The following is a 23,464-nucleotide window of genomic DNA, read 5'->3' as shown; positions in this document are numbered from 1 at the left end:
CTTTAATTCACAATGCTCGGGCGGCAAGGTTAAAGGTAAAACCAATTTTGTAACGAAGTTCCTATCCATGTAATTCAAAGAAGGAACTAATAAGCTTTATCTAAGACTAGCTTTCAAACAGGTTATTACTTCGATGATAAAGGAACCTTTGGAGAGCAAATTACTTAAAGGTTCAGCTTTGAAATGAAACGCTGAAGATATTGGACGGTCAGGTCTTTGCTTATGATATGGGTGATCAAAATTTTGATGCTCTTAATATTACAATATAATGAGTTGTAGATTTTATTATTTTGTAAGGTAATTTTAAGCTTTATGGAATATAAAAACATAGTTTGAAATCGAATTGGTATCAAAATATACAGTACCGACTTTTGAATAATTAGCAACCTTTTATAAGAGCCTTTATTGTTTTACTAATTACAAAAAGATTTAAAATTTATATATTATTTGCGTTTAAAAATATTTTATACATTATTACGATTAATAAAAATATTCAACGGTTAATTACTAGGAGTAAATAAGTTAACTTTCATTTTAGAATTCTTTTACATTGATACGAAAAATATAAAAGTAGAACAACAACAAATATAAACTATAATTTACTTAATAATATTAAACAGTAACAGACTGTGAATGTCCTACTGCTGGGTTAAGGACTCCTCTCCCTTTTTGAGGAGATGGTTTGGATCTTATTCTACCACGTTGCTCCAATGAGGGTTGGTGTAATACACATGTGGCAGAATTTTCAGTGAAATTAGACACATGCAGTTTTCCTCACGATGTTTTTCTTCACTGTCAAACACGAGATGAATTATAATCAGAAAATAAGCACATAAAAATTCAGTGGTGCTTGCCCGGGCTTGAACCCACGATCGTCGGTTAAGATTCAGGTGTTCTTACCGCAAGGCCATTTCGGTTATAATAATATTAATATAAAGTAAAAACTAGCAATATTAGGATTTATGATAGAATAAATTACTAACTGATAGCAATGGACTTAGAAAATATTATGGCATAAAATTATATATATTATCATGTTACGTCAAACAATAATACCGACCAAAGCACCATAACTAGCGATTCTGAAACTCAGAATTAGGTTCAACTTTTCTAAAATTCTAAATGACACTAATTGTTTTTTCTACATTATGAATAAAAGGAAAACAGAATAACTTCAATTACTATGAGAAATAGTATCGAATGATAGGATAAATAAAGTATTTTAAAACTCTGAAATATATATTCCCCGAACAATAAGCAAATAGCAAGCAGAACTTTTCGTTCAAACGAAACAATGAAATGCTCTGAGAATTCGGAATTGAATCTGTTGCACATCTCTTCGTAAAATGTTAGTCATTTTATATACACATTCTTAATATAAGAGACTCGTACCTGGGAGGCGTTTTTGAAATGTTGTATATGAAATAAAAAAAAATTCTTCGTTTAACGAAATAACGTTTACAGCAACAGAGAAACCAGTCTATTTTCATTGTTGTGTTTCCACTGAAATTGTTAGCAACTTTGGAAATCCGGAGAATGTTTTCAGCACTAACTCAACATTGTATAATTTTATGTTAACAATTTAAGTTAATCACAGAATCACTATAGCATTTTGACAGCACAATTAAAGTTTCCAATTTGCCTTTGGTGAAGGTGCAGATTTATGCTACGCTTTTGCTTTAATGAAATTATTTCATAACCAATTCTTTATTGAAAATGTTTTGCTGTTTTTTTTTATAGTTATGACAGTGTTTCCGTTATTATGAAGAGTGAGCCGGTATAATTACAATCATATTTTATATTCTTATATTTGACGGCGGATTGATGGTATAAATTTCTTTGAGGAAAATATACAATATGACTCACAGGCATAAAATCAGGTGACCCGTTTATTTTTCTAACTTCTAAAAGTTAGTTTAAAATTAAACTTAAATCTTTATTAATATGATGTAACACTTGCTATAATAAGTATTAATTATATTTAATAAAAAGGTTGGATCAAGCGTTTGATTTTTAAGAGAAACTGCATTGACAAGGAAAATGTTTTATAGGCACGTAAAGTCACCAGCGTGTTCACATTTTATTTAATTAAATGAAAGCTGTAAGCTGTTGTCCCTCACGTAAGGTATAAAACGACAACGCTGACTTTATGAGATTTTCAACTATGATTGAAAAATACAAATGTAGTATATCAAAAGAAAATTCTTTTATATGCAATAAGGTAGACTTATTAATTTGCCACCTGATGGTAAGTAATCACCGTTGGCCACGGTATCTACACTGTTATGTATAATTGTGATACCTTATATATATAAAGCAATGAATCACATCAATACAAATTATTGATTTTTGGTAGTACAATGATTAATAATAGTAATTAGTACATAATTACTGACCTCAAGTCTCAAGACTTGAAAGCTGCTCAGGAGGAATCAGAGAGGATTCAGGTGCAGAACAAAGGTTTTACGTGCTTTTCGAGATCCCAGAGCATCTTTCCCTTTGGAATTCGTTACCTGGCAAACTTCACCTGAGAATTCGCAACAAACACCTAAAACCCTTTTTTTTGTTTTATAAATTCTAGATTAAAAACTACAGATTTCGGGATGTACAGTTTTTTTAAGTAAGACATACCAATAAAGTATTTGATAACCAAGAGACGAGGCGGCCCACTGAGCGCAGTTCTGGCACAGTGGCTCGAACATATGTTACACTAAGATTGCGGGTTCAAACTCGAGTAACCATCATTGAATTTTCATGTGAAGATGATTAATATCTGCCATATATGTAATTTTACTTTAAAACAGCGTAGTGAAATACGCTCCAAACCCTTAATTTGGAATTAACAGGCTGTTATTTACTATTAAAGGATTGAATGTTTATGAATTTAATGGATTAAAGGAAATTACTAGACACGAGAATTTTGTGTTAATAATTACTATAATAACACAGGTCTTATAATATCAAAATGATAGTGATGACATCAGACAACATGAGGTAATAACATGATATTATGGTCACGTCATTACGTCATGCTGTTGAAAGCGTTCCATTTCATACAAAATATTTGCATATAATAATTGGAATCAGCTATGCCAGAATGTATCAAGTCATTCAAAAACGACTTGTCTGTTATCCCCCCAAAATAAAACTCAGTGCACAAAACCTATACAAAATTAAAAAACTTGCTAATGTAGTTATAATATTGTTATTAGTTGAAACGAAAATCACGATTGATCATGGAAGCTTCATTAATAGGATTCCTTACTTAAAGGTTGGAACTCTATTACTGATTCTGCAATGTCTGTTTGTCTGTAGCTATACTTCTGCATTGTGAATCACAGAAGAAATTTTCACAAAATCGTGTTCAAATAATCAATATTATGATGGTCATCGTGACAAGAGTTATATATTTATCCCAAAATACAAAGATAAGAATAAAGATTAGAATGGAAACCCTAATGTATTTTTATATTATGACCCAAGCATTTATTTTTTTATTTTACAATATTTTTACCTGTTAAATTGAATATATTGTTGTGTAAATAAATAAATTATTTCCTTAACATTGTAAATAAAATTGTTTCAATCAGGCTAAATTTTTATATAATTTTTTGCTTTGAATTCATATGTGAAAAACAATTTATTTGTTTCGAAAGAGGCTCGTTGGCTGTTTTTCGGCGGCTGAAAAAAATTCAATACACCTATGGCGATATGAAATTGAGCTTTTTGTAATATCGAGGTGAAAAAATAAAATAAAAGTCACTATCAAATAGAAACCATTGGCGATACCTTTTCAGCTAAAAAGACAAAATCTTTAATACTAAAAATGATGAATCGAAAAATATTTGACATGAAGGTATGAAACTCGTCAATACATCGAATGAAAAGTTAGTAATATAAAGCTAGTAATATTTAAATATAAAATAGATCGGTTCTGTGGAAAGAACGCGTGGATCAAAATTGAAGGTAGTTGGTTCAACCTTGTACTTGGGAATGACAATACCGTAGGATACTACTGAAGGTATCACAAGAAGTTAAAAAATCGCTCTCTTGCCCTCCCTAGCACAACACTGAAATACGCGGTTGTGATCTCACAATGTTTTTAAAGTTCATGTATTGTAACCACTGCTATCTCGGCTATGATCATTATGGTAACCAAGCAAAGCTAAATTGTTTTTGTTACTGAATTTGTTTAGATTTAAGTCTATGATTATTTTATAAAGTTGAAACCTGTGTTTCTAATAAGTAATTGAATTTAGACAATTCCCAAAGTTGTTTTGATTAAAATAAATGATAAACGTTTTATTCGTATGAGATGATATGATAAAAAACTGTACTGTACTGTGCTTTACTACAGCGGTTGAAGCTTTATACAGAGTATTTGATACACTATCTACTACATATGAAAATTTACTTATTGGTCTAGTGGCTAATGTTGTGGTGGAATTGCCAGGTAAGGTAAACCTTGTTTATTTTATTTATTTAATACTTTATTACCCAATTATTGCGTTTTCTGTCGAAAAAATCACCTTTAGTACAAGTGCCGAAAATACGTAAAGCCGTTGGTCCTGCGCCTGAACTTCCGGTCATGTCAGATCTGCCGCCTCATCGATGTGATTGAGGTCATTGAGAGAGAAAGGCTAATCTCTCACGAACCGTGGCCTAAGTTTTCTAGGGTGAATTTAAAATAAGGTTATGTGTTTTATTTCGTACATAAAATTTGCAAATATTTAAACTATATTATTGGATTATTGCAATCTAAGCCAATTCCACTATTTATTACAGTTTTCAGAATTTATAACGTGGAGAGCATTGCGTACGTAGAGGAGAACATTCTAAGAAAATAAATTCATCATCATCATCATCTTAGCTGAAAAACGTCACCTGCGGGACAAAATTCTCCCCCAGGATTTCCACGATGATCGGTCTTACGCTACCTGCATTTTACGGCTTCCCGCGACCCTTAGAATGTCAAAATAAATTATACACTAATAATCAAAGTATCTTTCTTCTAGAGTATTTTTCTTCTAGAGTTAGAATATACTCACATCTCTTTTAATTCTCATTATTGTTTACACAATTTTCATTAAACATGTTCTATTCACGAAACATACGAAAACAATTTGTATTTAATCAAAATCTAAACGTACTTTATTTTAAAAGGCTCTTACAAGCAACTTTGAATCGTAAATTTACGAGATTTAATTATACGTTAACCTTTGCTTCAAAAGTAGATTCTATCTAAAAGAACCAACATGAAACTCAATACTCGTTCTCCATAATATTGAGAATTTTAGTAGAACTATGAGAAGTATTAGATATTTAATAACAGAAAGTATCATAGCAAAATCTACTTTTAAAACTATACTATATTCTAATGGTAGGAGTAAAGATAAACAAATCTGAGATTTCAAAATTTCATCTCTGTTGCTAATATTAATAGCTCTCCTTTATTATGCAATACAAACAGTTCTTGATATTAATAATATGTAGAATAGGAATGTGTTATAAAATAAATATGCGTCAATAACTTCGCTTACATTCACGACATTTTTAATGCCACTTATTATTTAAATATGGAACAATGGTGTCTTGTCAAATCAAAATCAAAATATTTTATATCATTACTTTTGTTGCCATTACGTTCGTCTATAATTGCTGTTTTCATATTATGTATGTGGTAAGTTAGTCAACAAAATAACTTCTAAACTATTAGTATATACAAAGAAAAATATTATTCGAAGTAACCCTTTTTATATTTCATACAAGACTTTGAAATTCCAGTATTAATCCATATAAATCATAAACATATTTGGTAAAAAAAAAACTTCAGAACGGCTATCTGTTATTTCGCGTTTAATAAATCAAATAATAAAAACTCTCCCAAGTTTCCAAGTTATGATACGTAAAGAATACAAAACACATATCTTTTGTGGAAGATTTAATGGAACTAGTGATTTGTGGTTCACTTCATCGTGTTTAGTTTGTATGTGAGATAAGCGTTGGTTATATGCTGATATGGTCCACTTACTTAATATATGTCGCAAACATTTGTTGACCTTCTTCAAATTTTGAGCATTGGGCAAATGTGATTGGTCTAACAATATGGAAACTCTATGAAATCACACCTGATTGGGTGATATTATAACTCTTTGATACCATCCTAAGTAATCCTACCCTGGATATCTGTATAAAGCCATCATCTTATGTAGCGTTTCTGGGTTAACCATACGTTGTGAGGTTCGCTTTTAACCATTTTCACGTATGGGCATTGGTGAAACAACAAAAACCGGTTAGCGAATAGCGTTGCCAACTGCAATGTTGCTAATGTTTGCTCAGAAGGCTATTTAAGCAAACAATACAAGCGAACCTAGGCTTTTACGTTATCGGTTATGGCTTGGACATGTCCGATAATCTCATAAATAATTGAACTGTATAGGTGTGATCTTTGCCATTTCACAATATATATGCCGTAGTGTAAAACTTTATCGAGTAAATAGAAAAAAACTTTAAATACTTCAAATTAAATATTTAATATACTATATTTTACTGTCAATAAAATCAAAATATATTTAATAATAGGTGAAATAAAATGTTTAAATTAGTGTATTCATGATTATATTATGTTATTATTAACAATAGCACCTAGATACCGAGCTTCACTCTGTTATAATAAATAATAATTTAAAAATAAAATAAAAAATTGTTTCTTCAGGAGAGACATCTATATAGATAAACTTAAAAAGAAATGTCTAAACAATATACTGAATTTGAGCCGAAGCGTTAAAGCCATATATATTATACTTTTATATTAATACTTTTTCCAATTGCACCGCGTTCTTTCTGTTGCTAAGTTCGACACGCTCGTTGTTCAGGTTGTCATGGGCAACAGTCGCTCTTGAATAAACTAACGAATGACGTTCCGAAATCAGCGGGTAGGGTATTTAATCCATACCATTTGACAGTCGGATGTGACGTCACTAATGATCACAGGCGAACTTTGCTGAATATCTGTCGTGGTATACTTTGTCTTTGGCTTTGGCTTGGATTGGATTAACGTGATATGACTCGAAATGTGGCGTGACATTACAAGTATTAAAAATTAGTTGCCTGAAATTTGCAGTCACTCACTAATATAATTTTGTATGTACATATATAGAACTTTAGGTATCATGTTCCTTGTGCGTATTTACAATGCCTGGTGGTTCAGGCATCCTTCAAACCTGATATCAACAATACCAAATACCACTTCTAATAAATGAGTAATCTTTTTTTCAATATATGTTAAATATGAGTACTGATTTCGCAGTATCTTATTTTTCGACTTTTAAAGCAATTCCATAAAATTTAATAATACGTATTTAATAGGTACTAGACTGTTTCGTCTTGAATTTATTGGAACGACTCGTGTACCGCCTATTGTAGATTGCTCCGATTCGGAAACCTTTGCTTGCGTGCGATCAACAACTGACCAAATTTTCATCACAATCTGACGAATTGTATAGAAAAGCAAACACATCTATGCAGATATTTACATAATTCCATTGTGGTATACCATAAAAATTAAATTGAATGAAAATATTGTTAGAATACACACGCATTTGTCAGAAACTCAATTAAAAATATATTTTTAGGTTAAAAATATTTTTTCTATCAATTTACATAGTACGGAAAACATTTTAATGGTATTTGTTCGTAGCATTAATAAGCTTGGTGCAAACCCATATGGGTAGATTAGGTACCACCCACTCACCGAATGCTATCAGCAATACTTAAGTATTGTCCTGTTTCGGTTAGAAGGGTGAGTGAGCCAGCCACAGACACAAGGGACACAACATCTTAGTTCGCAAGGTATGGTGAATATTTCATAAAGCACCAATTTCCTTGGGCGTGTCCACTTACCATAAGGTGACCCATTTGCCAACATATCTGTTTCATATCTAATTTACATAAAAAAATAACATACTATGTGTTATGGGGATATATTTGAATACATTGTGTACATAAATAATACATATTTTGATGTTATTGTAGTTCGAACAAGAATAGCATAGTGGAAGCCAATTTTTAGTCAAGGTTCCAGCGGTTTAGTTGTGTTAAAATTCGGATAAATTCAATTTTTTTCTGGCAAATATATGTTATGCGATTATAAAATTTTGTATCTACCGAAGAAAAAAAACAGCCTGAATGATTCTACTTGTTAATATCTGTTAAATTTAATACACATTTAATTGTATTGTTGTTGTTATTGTCCTTCCTATCTTACTCTCCTTTTTCAATAATTTAAATAACTATTTGATTCATTTTATATCTTATTTTCTACTGAATATAATAAGAGTCATTTTATCTCAAATCATGAGTACTTTTTATGTTAATAGCATACCAATTTCATCAGGACACACCGTCTAATTATTGTATACTGTAATATAAACTCATCATAGCAGCAAACGCGTTCCTAATGCTTAATTTCAGGAGGGCCGGGCGTAAAAGTGTGCCAAATTATTAGTCAAACATTACACCAATCCTAAATAAATAGAACGAAGGCTAAAATATAATAATAATATAATACAAAAAATAAACAGACCATATCATGATACTATAAAAATCAACAGAATATGTTATAAACAACATGGATATTATACGAACGCTAATTAAGGTTTGGAAGCTGGTTTGTAATCAAGGAAAGTTTCAGAAACAAGACAAAAAGTAGTTAGAAGTTTTTCTTTAAACTAGATACGTTATACAACATCTCCTACTCTCGAAGTACATGGTATAAATAAAAAATGACCAGACTCGCAGCTTCTCAATATCACGTAACTTCAATAGTTTGCGTCACGAATAAAACAAAGACATACATATTTGGTCCAAGTAACAAACTGACGGTAATCATATAGATTTATTATATAGTTTTTAATAGTGTATCAATTTGAAATTTTGGACTAGTAAATTTTTTATTAGTTAGTATCCACATTTCGAATCAATGGGAAACTTTACTTTTAATTGAACACATTACGACTCAAAAATGCTCTTTTAAGAACGATTTCAGTTTTTAGCAGTGACAAATGTCTCAATGCTATGGAATTACATAATGAAATTTTTTTACAAAATTTATTACAAGATAAATTTTGTGTTAGTTACAATCCACATTTCAAATGTGTGGGACCTTTACATTTTATTGAATATTGAAACATGACGACTCAAATGTGCTTTTGTAAGAATGATTTGAATAAACTATTATTTGATTTGATTTGCAAAACTAAAATGTTAATTTTATATTGCTATCTATTTATTGTGTTGTTATAAAAGAAATCTTGTCAAAGCAGAGGTGATTGATAAGCGACTATATTTATAGTGACGTATATATATTTATTTAACACAATTTCCCAAAAAAAATATGTGTTCAGGGTTCATGTATGTGAGTTTCTACCATATTTTTTAAATGCCTAAACCAACATATATTTATTTGTATTTTCGTTATGAAGTTAACTGTTTAGAGTATCAAAGAAATAAATATGTCACATGTTAAAATCATTAATTTACTGGTGGTAGAGCTTTGTGCAAGCTCGTCTGGGTAGGTACCACCCACTCATCAGATATTCTACCGCAAAACAGCAGTACTTGTTATTGTTGTGTTCCGGTTTGAAGGGTGAGTGAGCCAGTGTAATTACAGGCACAAGGGACATAAAATCTTAGTTCCCAAGGTTGGTGGCGCATTGGCTATATAAGCGATGGTTGACATTACTTACAATGCCAATGTCTAAGAGCGTTTGGTGACCACTTACCATCAGGTGGCCCATATGCTCGTCCGCCTTCCTATTCTATAAAAAAAAAAAAAAAATATAATCAATGTCATATTTTGTTTAAAAAAAAAGATCCTTAGCGAATATATTTTGGAAAGTTCGGTGATGCGATGTTTTACTCTTAATCAGAGAGATATTTGTTTAGTTTTCATAAAGTTTAATGACACTTATTTTTGATACAAATAAAAAAATATACATAAAAGTAATAGTTCTTTTATGTTAAATTTTTTGCCGGAAAAATAAAAATATTTTTTCACAAAAGTTTTAACATTAGGAGTTAATGTAACTGTGTGTTCTAACTCACAATTTAATAATTTATGTATTTCAAACTTACAATTAAAATAATAAAAAAAGAATTATGGCCGTTTTTAGTTACTAATATTCCCTTTTACCCTTCCAATTAAGCGTATAAATAAATAAAGCGTAAAGTTTGTGTTAGGAGTTGGGACGAACCAAGGAGCCCGCCCGGATGGAACCTGCAACTTTTATATCGCTAGACGGCCCGTAAACCGCACTATAGACGCTTTATTAGTCACTATTACTATTATCATTGTTACTGCTACATCATCTACTTTGAACCGCGTCAAATGATAATAGCCAACCCATGTATAGATATATATATCAACAGTACTTCTTCCACGTAAAGTGGAGTGTAAAAGCTATTTTCTAATATAATAAAGTCATGTACTTATAACTTGTAGCTACTGAACAACGTAAATAAAACTGCAAGAGGCGATCTGAAAGTCACGCGTCCCATGGTAATGTATTACGTGACCTCGTGGCTTTGAACCTCTCAAAACGTCTCAGTTTCTACCTTTACGTTAAAGTCTGAAGAATCCTTCTCCGAGAAATAAATAATAATACATTTATGTTGCCTTATAATTTTGAAAAAGTTATTTGATGGTACTGTATGAGGTTGACTTATAGTAAAATAAATCGTAAATAAATAATAATAAATCGTATTTGCATGTATAATAATCTAATAAAAAAATTAAGCATGTTGTTTGAACTAAAAAAATGCTGAATCTAATATCAGTTTCCTTTAATTATGATGGCTGTCTATTTTTATGAACTCATACTTTTTCCCTTCTCTTCCCTATTCTCGTTCTTTAACGTAGTTTCTTTCTATACATTATTGTACAAACAAATTTGTAATATAAATCATATTTTTTTATGAAATAGGCAGAGAAGCAAATGGGTCACCTTATGGTAAGTAGTCACCACCACCCATAGATATTGGCGATGTAAGAAATATTAATAATATTAACCAAGCCTCCTTCGACAAGATGGAGTGGGTACCGCTGGTTTTTTAGTGGGTATTCCGGCGCCTTCAGTGCCGGCGAGTCCCACATACCCCCCCACCTCATGTGGGGGAAACGCGTAAATGCTTTTTTCCAGCGAAAAAAAAAAGCCTCGCCAATGCGCCGCCAACCACTATTTACGCTGACTACCACACTGGTTACCACTATTTAAACCGAAACACAACAATATTAAGTAAAGCTGTTTGACGTCTGAATATGTGATGTGTGGGTGGTAGCTACCCAGACGGGCTTGCAAAAAAGCCTAGCGCCAACTAAAAATAACATCTATTAAAGTAACTTTTAGAATATTTTTACTTATATTTGTTAGACTATTTATATGAATTTATATGTACGTTTCTATTATTAATTTATACACCGAATAATTTATTGCGCGCTTCAAAATAAATTAATAACAAAATTTATTTCCGAAACGTGCTCATAAGGCATTACGTGTTTCACTGTACGTACTTAAGTGCGTTTCAATGTACATTGTACTCAATATGAATTACTAAATGTTTTATAAATAAACAACGGAAAGACAAAAATGTTTGTTTTAGTACAACGACTGAGGATTCCGTCGCACCGGATAGCGTGAGCGTCCCTGGAAGTGATTCCTGTTCTTTTTATAACATTGCGTGGTCTTAATTAAAGCGGGAATTCTGTTATATTATCTGTACTAATAATATACGTGTTTTACTATTCATAAATATACCCTCGGTAAGAGTAATTTCCTCTGAAACAAAAGACTTCTGTTGAAGCTTTTACGAAAGCGATTAATACATATTTCTAGGAACAGGGTATTTCATATATTTCTTTCATAATAACAAAGTATAGCGCTAGACTTATTTTATTTAAATGCTTGGAAATACAGTACATATTTTATTGTATTTACAAAACGCCTATTCGTAGTTTCTTGTGTTCCAATCCGCAAGTAAAAACGCTAACACTAGCGCGTACATAAATCACAGATTTAACGAGAGCTTGCAATTTACTCGTGTACTTCTTATTTCCTTGCCTTGATAAATGATTCGTCCTGGAATGCCAGCTAATTTCTGACTCAAAGGTCGGATTTGAAACGTTTCCTTTGGTTTCTCTTCTATTAAAGCATTTTAATCTATATTTAAATATAGCACTTTACAAGTTTTACTAGACTTTTAAAAGAAAACTGTGCCAAAAACGGCTTTTTTATACTTGACGGTTTAATTTTTGATACCTGATTTTCGAATATATTACAGTTATAAGAATATAGTGTGATTCAAAAAAGCCATTATCTTCGATTAACTTGAAATCATTATCATCTAGATAATTGCAGTGATACAGCTGACACAAAGATATTTCCTAACATAAGTATACATAACATGTTGAACAAGAAATATTACAGGTATAGAGGTATTATGTATTTGAGTTTATTTAATAAAAATAATAACAACATTTTTGACATTTATAATAGTCCATGTATTTTAACTCAGCCTGTACAAACGCTCTATACAAAATTCATGTATTTCATCCGAATCCGAATCTCTATTCGTAACCTTAATTCAAACAAGAAAAATGACGCAACATAATATACTTCAGAAAAGTAAGAGCAATGTTTTCAACAATTTACAATACCAGGTTCAATAGCCTTTTTTAAATTGTAAGGGTTACACAATTTTAATAAACAAATGACGTCAAATAAACTGTGACGTAAGTAATCACCCCGACAAAGTGATTACTTAAAAGAATAACATAAACGATTTCATACCGACAAAAAAAATTGTACGACTTCCGTCTCAAATTGGAAGCAGATAAAGCAATCCTTCTTTTTAATGAAACGCCAAGTTTCACTAACGACCCGCTGGTAAATTTATAAAACAACAACAAAGTGTGGTCCAAGGAGCAAATTAATTCGAATTCCAATAAGAACCTGGACATTTCTAACGGATTTTTATTACAGAGATTGGAATATTCCATCCATATTGTGGTATTGTCTCAAAAAGTGCATAGTTTTTAAAAAATGTATGAAACATTTGAAGATTTCTACATCTATTTATGATAAAATATCTTTAATATATGGTCGTGGAAATCTGCAGTGTATTCGTATATTTATGAAATAACCTGGCAAATGGCCACCTGATGGTAAGTAGTCACCACTGCCCATAGACATTAGCGATATAAAAAATATCAACCATTTTTTACATAGCCAATTCGTCACCAACCTAGGGAACTAAGATGTTATAGTCCCTAGTGCCTGTACACTGTCTCACACTGTCTGTCTATATATATATGTCTATATATGTATTATATATAGACATGTAATGAATATTGCTATTTGGCGGTAGAATATCTGATGAGTGTGTGGTACACACCCAGATGAGCTTGCACAAAGCCCTACCACCTAATAAACAATAAAGAGTATATGTAAATAAAAAAATGCAATAAATCGCTATTCACTTGCAACTTCATTTCTCACTATTGTGAAGCTGCGTTTAACTGTCCTAACTTTCATTCCCACTTTGAAATAAGAAAAGATAGCACAGCTTTAGAGGTGGTAATGACGCTAAGAGTAAAAGATCGTGTCGTTTTGGAAAGACAATCTTTTATTTAAGCTCACGACAAAACTTATGAAAAGATTCATTATGAAAATAATTATGCAAAACCAAAGGATGAATATCAACATACAGCATACAACATACAACTACTAGAAATAGTGATTTAAAAATTTATAGAATTGATAAAAGCTTTATTTTGAAGTGCTATTCACATTCTATTTTCAATTTCGCAATCGAAACATTCAATTATTTTTTTTTTTTTAACACAACAAGGCAAACAACATCTACATTATTATTAATCATTTGTGTTGTCGCTCATTTAGAGTGGCTTATTGTCTTAGTCACCACGCTTGGCAGGCGGACACAGTAGCTGGAAACCTTTCGATTCCAGCATTTGTGTGGTTATACCGGCACGATATCGGTCGCCAAAGTCTCGTTCGTTGATTAGCAGGATCCACCACGGGCAGGTGAGGTTGACGGTATCCCTAAGATCGGGATGGTTGGCATTCTATGGAGGAGACTTTCGTCCAGCAGTGGACGGCGATAAACTGATATCTTATTAATCATTAAAATGTGGTAAATTATAATTATTTTGTCAATAACGTAATTTAAAACGTATTAGAATCCTCTTGTATGACATATGACCTGCAGTGCTTCATACTACTTGTGAAGTTATTAAAGGAGACCCCACTTCTTCTCTTTGTCGTAGAAATATGATGTTATCATTACATTCTCCAAATAAATTTGACCTAAAATAACACTGATGTCAGAGTCCTACTACGCCTATACTTTGAAATTTAAAGGAAACCTGAAAGCGGAAAATTACCTACTTATAATACATACCAACAATATCAACCGAAATAAAATATACCAACTTTTAGGCTGCTACTTCTACTGAAAAGAACCGAAATTATTAATTTCTTCAATAGTATTGTGTTTTTAAGTATATGTCGTTTGAATTATTTCTCATTTTAAATAAACGAACAATGTTTAATAATCTAGAAATACGTTAAAACTTTAAAAAACTTAGTTTACAAGAATACACTTCGTTTAAGCCTCGATTCAGGCTGTTAATTCTAGCCGCTTCGCTTTTCATTGGCGACCACAGTTTTTCAGCGACTAGTCCATTAGTCCGGCATTGGGTCCAACTGAATATCGAAATATATGTCGACGCTACAAAAATATGCTTCTATCTCCCTCATACGTATTAAACACGATGTTGTTCTCTCACGTTCACATCACAGCCTTTTTCATGGGGACTTTGTAGTGTAAATTACAAGTTCGGAAAGATGAAATTATCAATCAAATGAAGTACATTTGATCAAATCTGCATTGGCAGTGTCGTTCAAAATGTTAAAAATATATTCCATATACTAGTCATTGATTTTGCGTACAATTGTCGGACGCGATATTCCTCCAACGTACATATCGACAAGTATTCGAGATAATAGTCCGAATCTACTACGTTAGAGTCTCTTAAATTATCTTGTCTCAAATTATACTTACTTATATAATATTCCCTTTTATTAATACTCCAAATCATAGGGTTTTTATTTATTAGAATTAGGTGATTATTGGTCAATAGAAGTATCTTTTTGAAAATTGTATGAACTATATCTTTGTGTAACATTTATCGTATAAAAAGGTTTGAAATATATTATAATATAGATTTTAAAATATACGAACATATTTAATAAAAAAAAATATTTGTGTTGTTTTCAGTAATTATTTACTTGTATATACATAATTTTACAGTAAAATATACTACATATTATTATAATAAAAATCATAGAATCGCATACGGAACCTAAAAATTGTTGTTGAAATACTTCAGTTTCCAAATAAGTATTAATTCATTAAAACACTAACAATTCATATAAAGATGAGCGCAAAGTGAATACGCGTGAGAATTCGCCACTTGACGTTTCAAATTCGTCAGACGGTTAGCTTAAAGGCCGTAGCTATCAACATTGTCCAGTTGCGCTATTATTTTAGCAGTTTACGGTTGTTGCTTTGAAAGTCACTGCTAACGAGCTAACTTCCAACAAACGAGATTTGAACGTAGGGTTGTCACTAATAAGTTAATTCGTTTAATTAGACTGCGGGAAATAACGTAAACTACTTGTGTAGTTAAAGAATAACGATAAATAAATGCTTTTTTCGTACATAAGTTAAAAATAAAAATGTTAAATACTAATGAAATTGCATTTTATTACACCAACGAGGCAATTGAACATTTCATTCATATAATTATTATTATCTATAGAAGTATATTAAAATAATACTTTTTCTTGTTTTTTATAATATAGGTAGATATATAATATGTAATTTGAGCGTGTTATCTAGCCAGACAGGCTTGCACATAGCCCTATCAAACAGAAACGCTTTTTTTCTAGCTCAATATAGTTGGTTTACGCGTAAGGCGTATCTAAGTACATCAGCTACGCTTATCATAAATATAAATGAAATAATTTAACGCAAATAAATTAAATGAACTATTTTTGTTACAGTTTTCAAATCGCAGACATCGCTTTCAACAGACTCGGGTCTTTGTACTGAGCGAGGGTTAAGGAGAACCCACATTGAGCTGATAAAACCTCCGGGAAAACGAATCGGACTTAAACTGGCAGGTAAGTTTTACACTTAAGAGAAGACGATCCTATGAACGACCAATGGGCAGTGGCCACTTGTCTTTTACATGGCCATTGAAACAGGCATTTGCTGTTCACAACACGCTGTCTTTTTACACCTGACTTTTTAGTTCTACATTTAATTTGTTTCGCCCGTAATTGTTTTTAATATTATTATTAATAAATAATAATTTAATAAGAACGAACATTCTGCTACATGTCTCAATTTTTTATATGTACGTTTGCTGGTGAATACAAAATTGCTAAACATTTTTTTATTAAGACTGTCTGCTGGTGTAATATGAGGAATTATGTCAAGTAATGTGAAATGACCTTGAAATTGGTTCCAATTGCATCTTCTTATATAATGTATGATGAACTAGATTATAATGCCAGAAAAATTCTAAAAGAAATCGGTCTTAAATTAAGAAGTAAAATTTTAGTGCATTTTATCTGTCTGTGCATCTATTATATTGATGTTTTGGTTTATGTAAAATGTTTTCATATAAGACACAATATATATATCAGAATCCATGAAGCTAACGTAACATCAAAGCTCGCCCCGCTCATAAATCGCTTAGAGCCATAAATTCGGTGACCGCGGCATTCCTAGGAGGGCATTCGGGTTCATCTGGTTACCGCTTATATATTGTAAATAGTTATATACTTACTTCGACCATTTAATAGAAATGATTTATTTATATATACAATAATAACGATGCCAAGTCAGAACATAATAAATAAAACCTTATTTGTTTCCGTTTAAAAACTGGATAGGGCGATGAATTAATTAAATATTTTACTTGTTAGAAATATCAAAAAGTAAAAGTTGTTGTTGTTTATTTAAATATCTTTATTGTACATAAATGATCATACAAGAAGTATACTTAACTATGTAAACAAACTTAACTATAAAAAAGTAATGAAAAGAAAACAATAATCATAAAAATAGATAACTGTCTGTTAATGCCTGTTAATATCCCACTGCTGTGCTGAGGCCTCCTGTCCCTTTTTTGAGGAGAAGGTTTGGAACTTATTCCACTACAATAACTAAAATAACTAAAATGTCTCACAATTGGTAATCGTGCTATAAAAATTAATACAATGTAATTAATTAATTGTAATAACATTTCCGACATCAAACGAATTTTAGCTAAAATTAATTACATTTAATAACCGCTTCAATGATTTTGTATTTGGAACGATAATTAAAAAAAATACCAATATTGAAGGTAAAATTTTGAAACAGTATCCATTTTGGGTTTCAAATTGATGAACGATATTCGGTCGAGCACTTATGTTTCCATCATCAAAGTGGAATTGCCTGACCGTTCATGAATGAACCTATAAATTTGGAGACCGCTATTAAATTTCATCTTAACTGGACACATTGGATACTACACACAAAACACGTGGATATCTGAAACACATGTGGGCTATCATGATTTTTGTCTGCTGTAATAATAATGTCCTCCAGATCGATTTCGGCCACGGCAGCCAATCTCAAGAGAGGTTAGCTAACTGTGCAGGAGATATTATAGTGCACAAGTGTGTGCGCAAACACAGGTGCACTCTCTATTCCCTAACTCTCATAATCCGATGGGACGGCAATCCGATACGACCGGAAAGAGTTCAGGCGCAGGACCACGGGCTTTACGTGCTTTCCGAGGCACGGGAGTGTACTCACTTTCAACTTCCAGATGCTAATGAGAATTTTCTGACAGAAAAACCCAATAACTTTTTATGGCCTGACCTGGGAATGGAACCCAGAACATCCTGGTCTGCGGTCACAAGCCACTAGACCAAAGAGGCGGTCTACTTGAATACCACTGCATGAAAAAAGGGGCTAGAACTAGTGAATCTTAATCAACGACCTGGGCAAGTACCACTGAATTATGAAGTGCTAAATTTGTGTTTATAATTTTTTTTTTTTTTTTCAGCCTTTTGCCGTCCACTGCTGGACGAAAGCCTCCCCCATAGAACGCCAATTTATAAGTTTATAATTATGTATGAAATATTTATTACATAATATGTATTTACCGACCCGTATTTTACCTTCAATATTGGTATTTTTTTTAATTATCGTCCAAATACAAAATCATTGAAGCGGTTATTAAATGTAATTAATTTTAGCTAAAATTCGGTTGATGTCGGAAATGTTATTACAATTAATTATTTACATTGTATTAATTTTTATAGCACGATTACCAATTGTGAGACATTTTAGTTATTTTAGGACAATTTTAATTTGTACACTTTTTATCTTTTTATCTATTTTAGAGAGATTGCTCAGTGGTAAGAACAGATGAATATTAACCGATGATCGTGGGGTTCAAACCCGAGCAAGCACCACTGAATTTTCATGTGCATAATTTGTGATTATAATTCATCTCGTGCTTAACGGTGAAGGAAAACGTCGCGAGGAAACCTGCATGTGTCTAATTTCACTGAAATTATGCCTCTTGTGTATTTCACCAACCCGCATTGGAGCACTAAAATATAATAGTAATTTATCAAAGAATTATATTTAAATTATTTTTATTAAAATTGTAATATTTTGAAATTCTACAAAATAACACTATTTTTCAGTGGGTTCATATTTTTGTAAGCTTATCACCTAAAGGCACTTTGTGGAGCGCAATAAATGATCAACCATTAAGTATTAAATACCTACTCCAATTGAATAAAATCAAGGACACTGCGCTACCTAAATAAAGATGGATGCGCGTGTGATCGTTGTAGGCACTGTTTTAGAGTCACGTCGAAATTGATGAATTATGTATACACAAAAGTTTATCTTTATGTTCCCGTCATTAAACCGAAATTTCCTGAATGTTCATAAATTCACGCAATAAATTCGTGTCCGCTTTAAATTCATCTTGGCAAAAACATCGGTTTTATACAGTGCACGATTTTGTTACATGTGGGATACATCGGGACTGCTGTTTGGTCTTTTTTGTAATTACATATTGATTTTGGCTTAAATAATTTGTTACAAAAGATACCGTGGATTATTATTTGAAGTCTGAGGACTAAGCCCTAGCAATTACATAAACACAAAATTATAAAATATACCTTGTATTTTAGTATTAACATTTAAAATATTTATATACTAATATTATAAATGCGAAAGTAGCTCTGTCTGTTTCGCTTTTACGGCCGGATCACTGAACGGATTTGAAATTAAATTTGGTATGAAGCAACCTGCAAGCCCAGAGAAGGTCATAGATGATTTTTTTATGTGTAACATCTGTCCCCTCCCCTACAACGTGGGTGACATATAAATAAAATAGTCCTATAATTTCAAAACCAGTTCTTAAACTACATAGGATTTTTATCGTAAGTCTTTGTATAGTTGTTGTTTAAGTCTAAAGTTGTTACTTTTTTAATCAAATGTTAAATGATTTTAATGATAACAATATTATTTCAAAGATAAATTCATGGCTATGTTTGCCTAGTATTTATAAATGGAATATGTATGCCCATACACAAAAGTTTATTCGAAGAGAATTAAGAATATATTATAAATAAATATATACTCTATTTTATGTGTGACTGTCACGGACTGACACGCACCGTTTCAAAAGCCTCGATGCGGTGTTTGGCTGTCCGTGGTCATCGGACATGCGTGGATGATTCTCAGAATCACCCACCGTGGGAAACCACCTTAATAATTTAAGGAATTTTAATAATACGTGTTAAAAGTTGTAATTAAATTCATGACATCATCTTTACCTTAGTTAACAGTCGATCGATAACCTCTACCTTATCAAACTTTGATACACTGAATGTTATCATATCCTCACATAATATTTATGAAGCTCCCCCACCCTTGAGGTTATTTAAAGAGCCCTGTTATAACACAAGGCTTTATACATCGCTTACTTATAAACAAATATGCCTCGAAGCTAAATTATATTACTAATATATAGTGTTTAGTAACAATATAGCTGTAGTAGTGTGATAAATTAAATGTTTATTTTAAATAAAATCTGATTTAAAAAATTTATCATTCTTCATGTCATTTATTGGGATAAGTTTGCTTCAAATAAATCATTAACAATGTTCAACACTAATGAAACTGACCTATAGTAAACCCAACACAAAACTGAACTGTTATTAACCGACCACCAGTTAATATATATGATATATACTCTACTTATAGGCTTACTAGTAGTTTAGGTATGTAAATAATATAAAGAACAAATACATAATATGAGCAACTTTTACAAAAATTTGTAACGCTAAAATTGTTGTTTAAAACCTTCGTTATCGCAGCACCAAACGATCGTTACTAGCTTATAAATCCAATGAACTGCGCCATTTGATCGACTCTATAATCACATAAAACTGTTTTTTAAAGTACCTAAAGTTACCTAAACTAGTCGATAAAAGCAGCAAAGTTTCAAAATAAATTTTACTGAATTATAAAGTGAATCTGAGATTTTTATACTAAATTCTTCATTCATATTTTACGGTGATATTTCTGGTGGTAAGTTTCTAATGTTGTCTATTATTTTATATTTATGCAAGGTATCTTTATACATATTACATTCTTTCCATCATTAAATTTAAATCTTGTAAATAATTAATTATTATAATTAAATACTTAGGTAAGTATACTAGTAGTAGGGCTTTGTGCAAGCTCGTCTGGGTAGGTACCACCCACTCATCAGATATTCTACCGCAAAACAGCAATACTTGATATTGTTGTATTCCGGTTTGAAGGGTGAGTGAGCCAGTGTAATTACAGGCACAAGGGACATAAAATCTTAGTTCCCAAGGTTGGTGACGCATTGGCTATAAGCGATGGTTGACATTTCTTACAATGCCAATGTCTAAGGGCGCTTGGTGACCATTTACCATCAGGTGGCCCATATGCTCGTCCACCTTCCTATTCTATAAAAAAAAAAGGAAAAAGAGTAACTATTGATTTTTCCTGTTTGTTTCTATGGTTTTAATAATAATAATAATATCCTGGGACATTGTTCACACATGTCTATCTGATCGCAAACTAAGCAGATATTGTATGATGGAAACCAGACAACTGATATATTACATATACTACTTTTCTTTTGTAAATACATACTTATATAGATAATAACACCCTGACTCAGCCACCCACTCCACCCAGGACAGTTATAAATGTCTGTCCTGGGTGGGAATCGAACCCAAAACCTCGGCGTGAAAGGCTGTAAGTAAAGTATTAACCAACCACGACAACGGTTTTGACTCTATGACTGTATAAATATATATTTTGACTCTATATATATTTTTTAATAAATAATAAATGATTGTTTGATTTTGATTATAGTAAAATATATCTTTGTATAAGAAAGATAAAGATTTTTTTTCTATCTTTTCCTTTCCTTAAATGCGATTTTTTATACTTTATAGTAGTGTATTAACAGTATATTTCCAACACACGTACAATTATTTTTTATACCTGAAACTGAGATGAATATTTAATAAGTCTGTTGTATAAAATGCTACCAAATTCAAGAGACACATTCCTTAGTAATTGAGTGAGACGTCTCTTCACACATTTTGTATTTAAAAATGATAATAAAATAAAATACATAATTTTTATTATTTTTATCAAAAGCAAATTTAAATAATTAAAGAAGTGTATTAAATCGTTGTTAATAAGCCTTTATTTAGGGTTATTTCATTTACATTTAAAGTTAATCGCGTTCGATTTGTCTATTTTATCGCGATTATCAAAATCATTAAAACGAAAAAAAAAACTTTAATAAAAATTATTTACGGAAATTGTATATATAATTTTACATTGAATAAGAACCCTTTATCTATGTAGACGATTTTGAAAAGTGTAATAATTCTTTACCGTTTAAAATAAAGTAAAAAAATAATTTGTAATACTAAGATTTCCTCTCAATATAATAATCAGCTTGAACTTTGTCTATTAATAAATTTAAATCTGATGTCTAAAAACATTCGTAGTGAACGCTTATATTCTAAAAAATATAGGTATTGTAAAGATAATAAAAGGCATACAAAAGTGCTTATAAGAAACAATCAAGGGCTATCCTGTAAGAACAAACTCCAAACTCACCGCAGAAAAAGTTATATGCGGCATTGACAATAATAATTATAACATTTAGGAATACACGCAAAACAATAGTATATAACTCATAAGTCGGCTGTCAACATTTCACAGGTGAATATAATGAATATAATATCACACTAGAGTTCAAAATAGTATGTTTAATTTTTTTAATTTTGTCAACGGCTGGGCTTAGTTTTCAATAAGCCTTCCATTTTTATATGCCTGACCAGGACCCTGCCGTACCTACGCAGCTCATGGGATTATATAATATACGTTATGTAATCCCATGAGCTGTGTAATAAGTAGCTTATATTTTCTGCAGAGCCAGTATGTATGGGCAATGGTGAGCATTATCCACTAACTCGTCTGCTATCCTAAATAAAAATATTGACAAAACCTTAAGCAACAAGCGTTCATTGTTACGTGTTGATCTTTTAAGTGTTTCAAACGAAAGTGGATCGTACACTGGGGAGATTTATTTATCTTTACATAAAATTTCGTATGCGTAATCATCCCGAAAGTTGCTGGATATCGATTAGCACCGCATCTGTCCCAGCTATCCAATAAATATGTAAATTTCGTCCGGATTAACCCTGTAGGGAAGAAATTCGCGGCTCTTGTAAACGAAGGGGGACTTTTTATCATTAAATTCGCCTTTGACTTAGGGGAGACGGGTAAATTGACTATTGGAGTTTTGGCAGTGTATGTGCGATCAGTAAATTATGCCGGTGAAAAAAATACTTTTTAATGTTTATGGAATAGTTTCGTTAATATGCTTCGAGCTTATTCCACCACACTGCTCCCAACCAGGTTCCTTACAATATTTTTACCGATGAGCACGAGATGAATTATAAACATTTATTTTGAGGACCACGGCAAGCACCTTTGGTTAAGGTTCACTTGTATTATTATTAATATAAATATTTAAAGGTTTATTTTAAATTGTTTTTGCTTTTTGGGAAGCGATTTTTTTAATTTGGAGTGAGAGCGGGTAATTTTCCCGGTAGAATCTACAGTCCTCACCTGTGGTTTATTTACATTTAATTTGTTTGGTAAAATGACGGTTTAAAAGACCTACTTGAATTAATAATATTTTAAAAATAAAATACTATAAAATAGTATAGTCATTTAT

General features: G+C 31.5%; 1 protein-coding gene across 2 annotated transcripts in view; it reads left to right on the top strand.

Moving 5' to 3' along the window:
- Positions 1 to 23,464, top strand: part of LOC126768470 (glutamate receptor-interacting protein 2) — a 313,332-nt gene that overhangs the window by 116,323 nt on the left and 173,545 nt on the right. For both annotated transcript variants that reach the window (XM_050486599.1, XM_050486597.1), the window contains exon 3: positions 16,143 to 16,262. In XM_050486599.1, the coding sequence (XP_050342556.1) occupies positions 16,143 to 16,262 (120 nt within the window). The remainder of the gene's footprint in view (positions 1 to 16,142; positions 16,263 to 23,464) is intronic.

Source organism: Nymphalis io, chromosome 5 (assembly GCF_905147045.1).
Source record: "Nymphalis io chromosome 5, ilAglIoxx1.1, whole genome shotgun sequence".
Lineage (NCBI taxonomy): Eukaryota > Metazoa > Arthropoda > Insecta > Lepidoptera > Nymphalidae > Nymphalis > Nymphalis io.
Note: the sequence above shows the minus strand (reverse complement) of the source record. Positions and strands in the feature narration are given on the sequence as shown.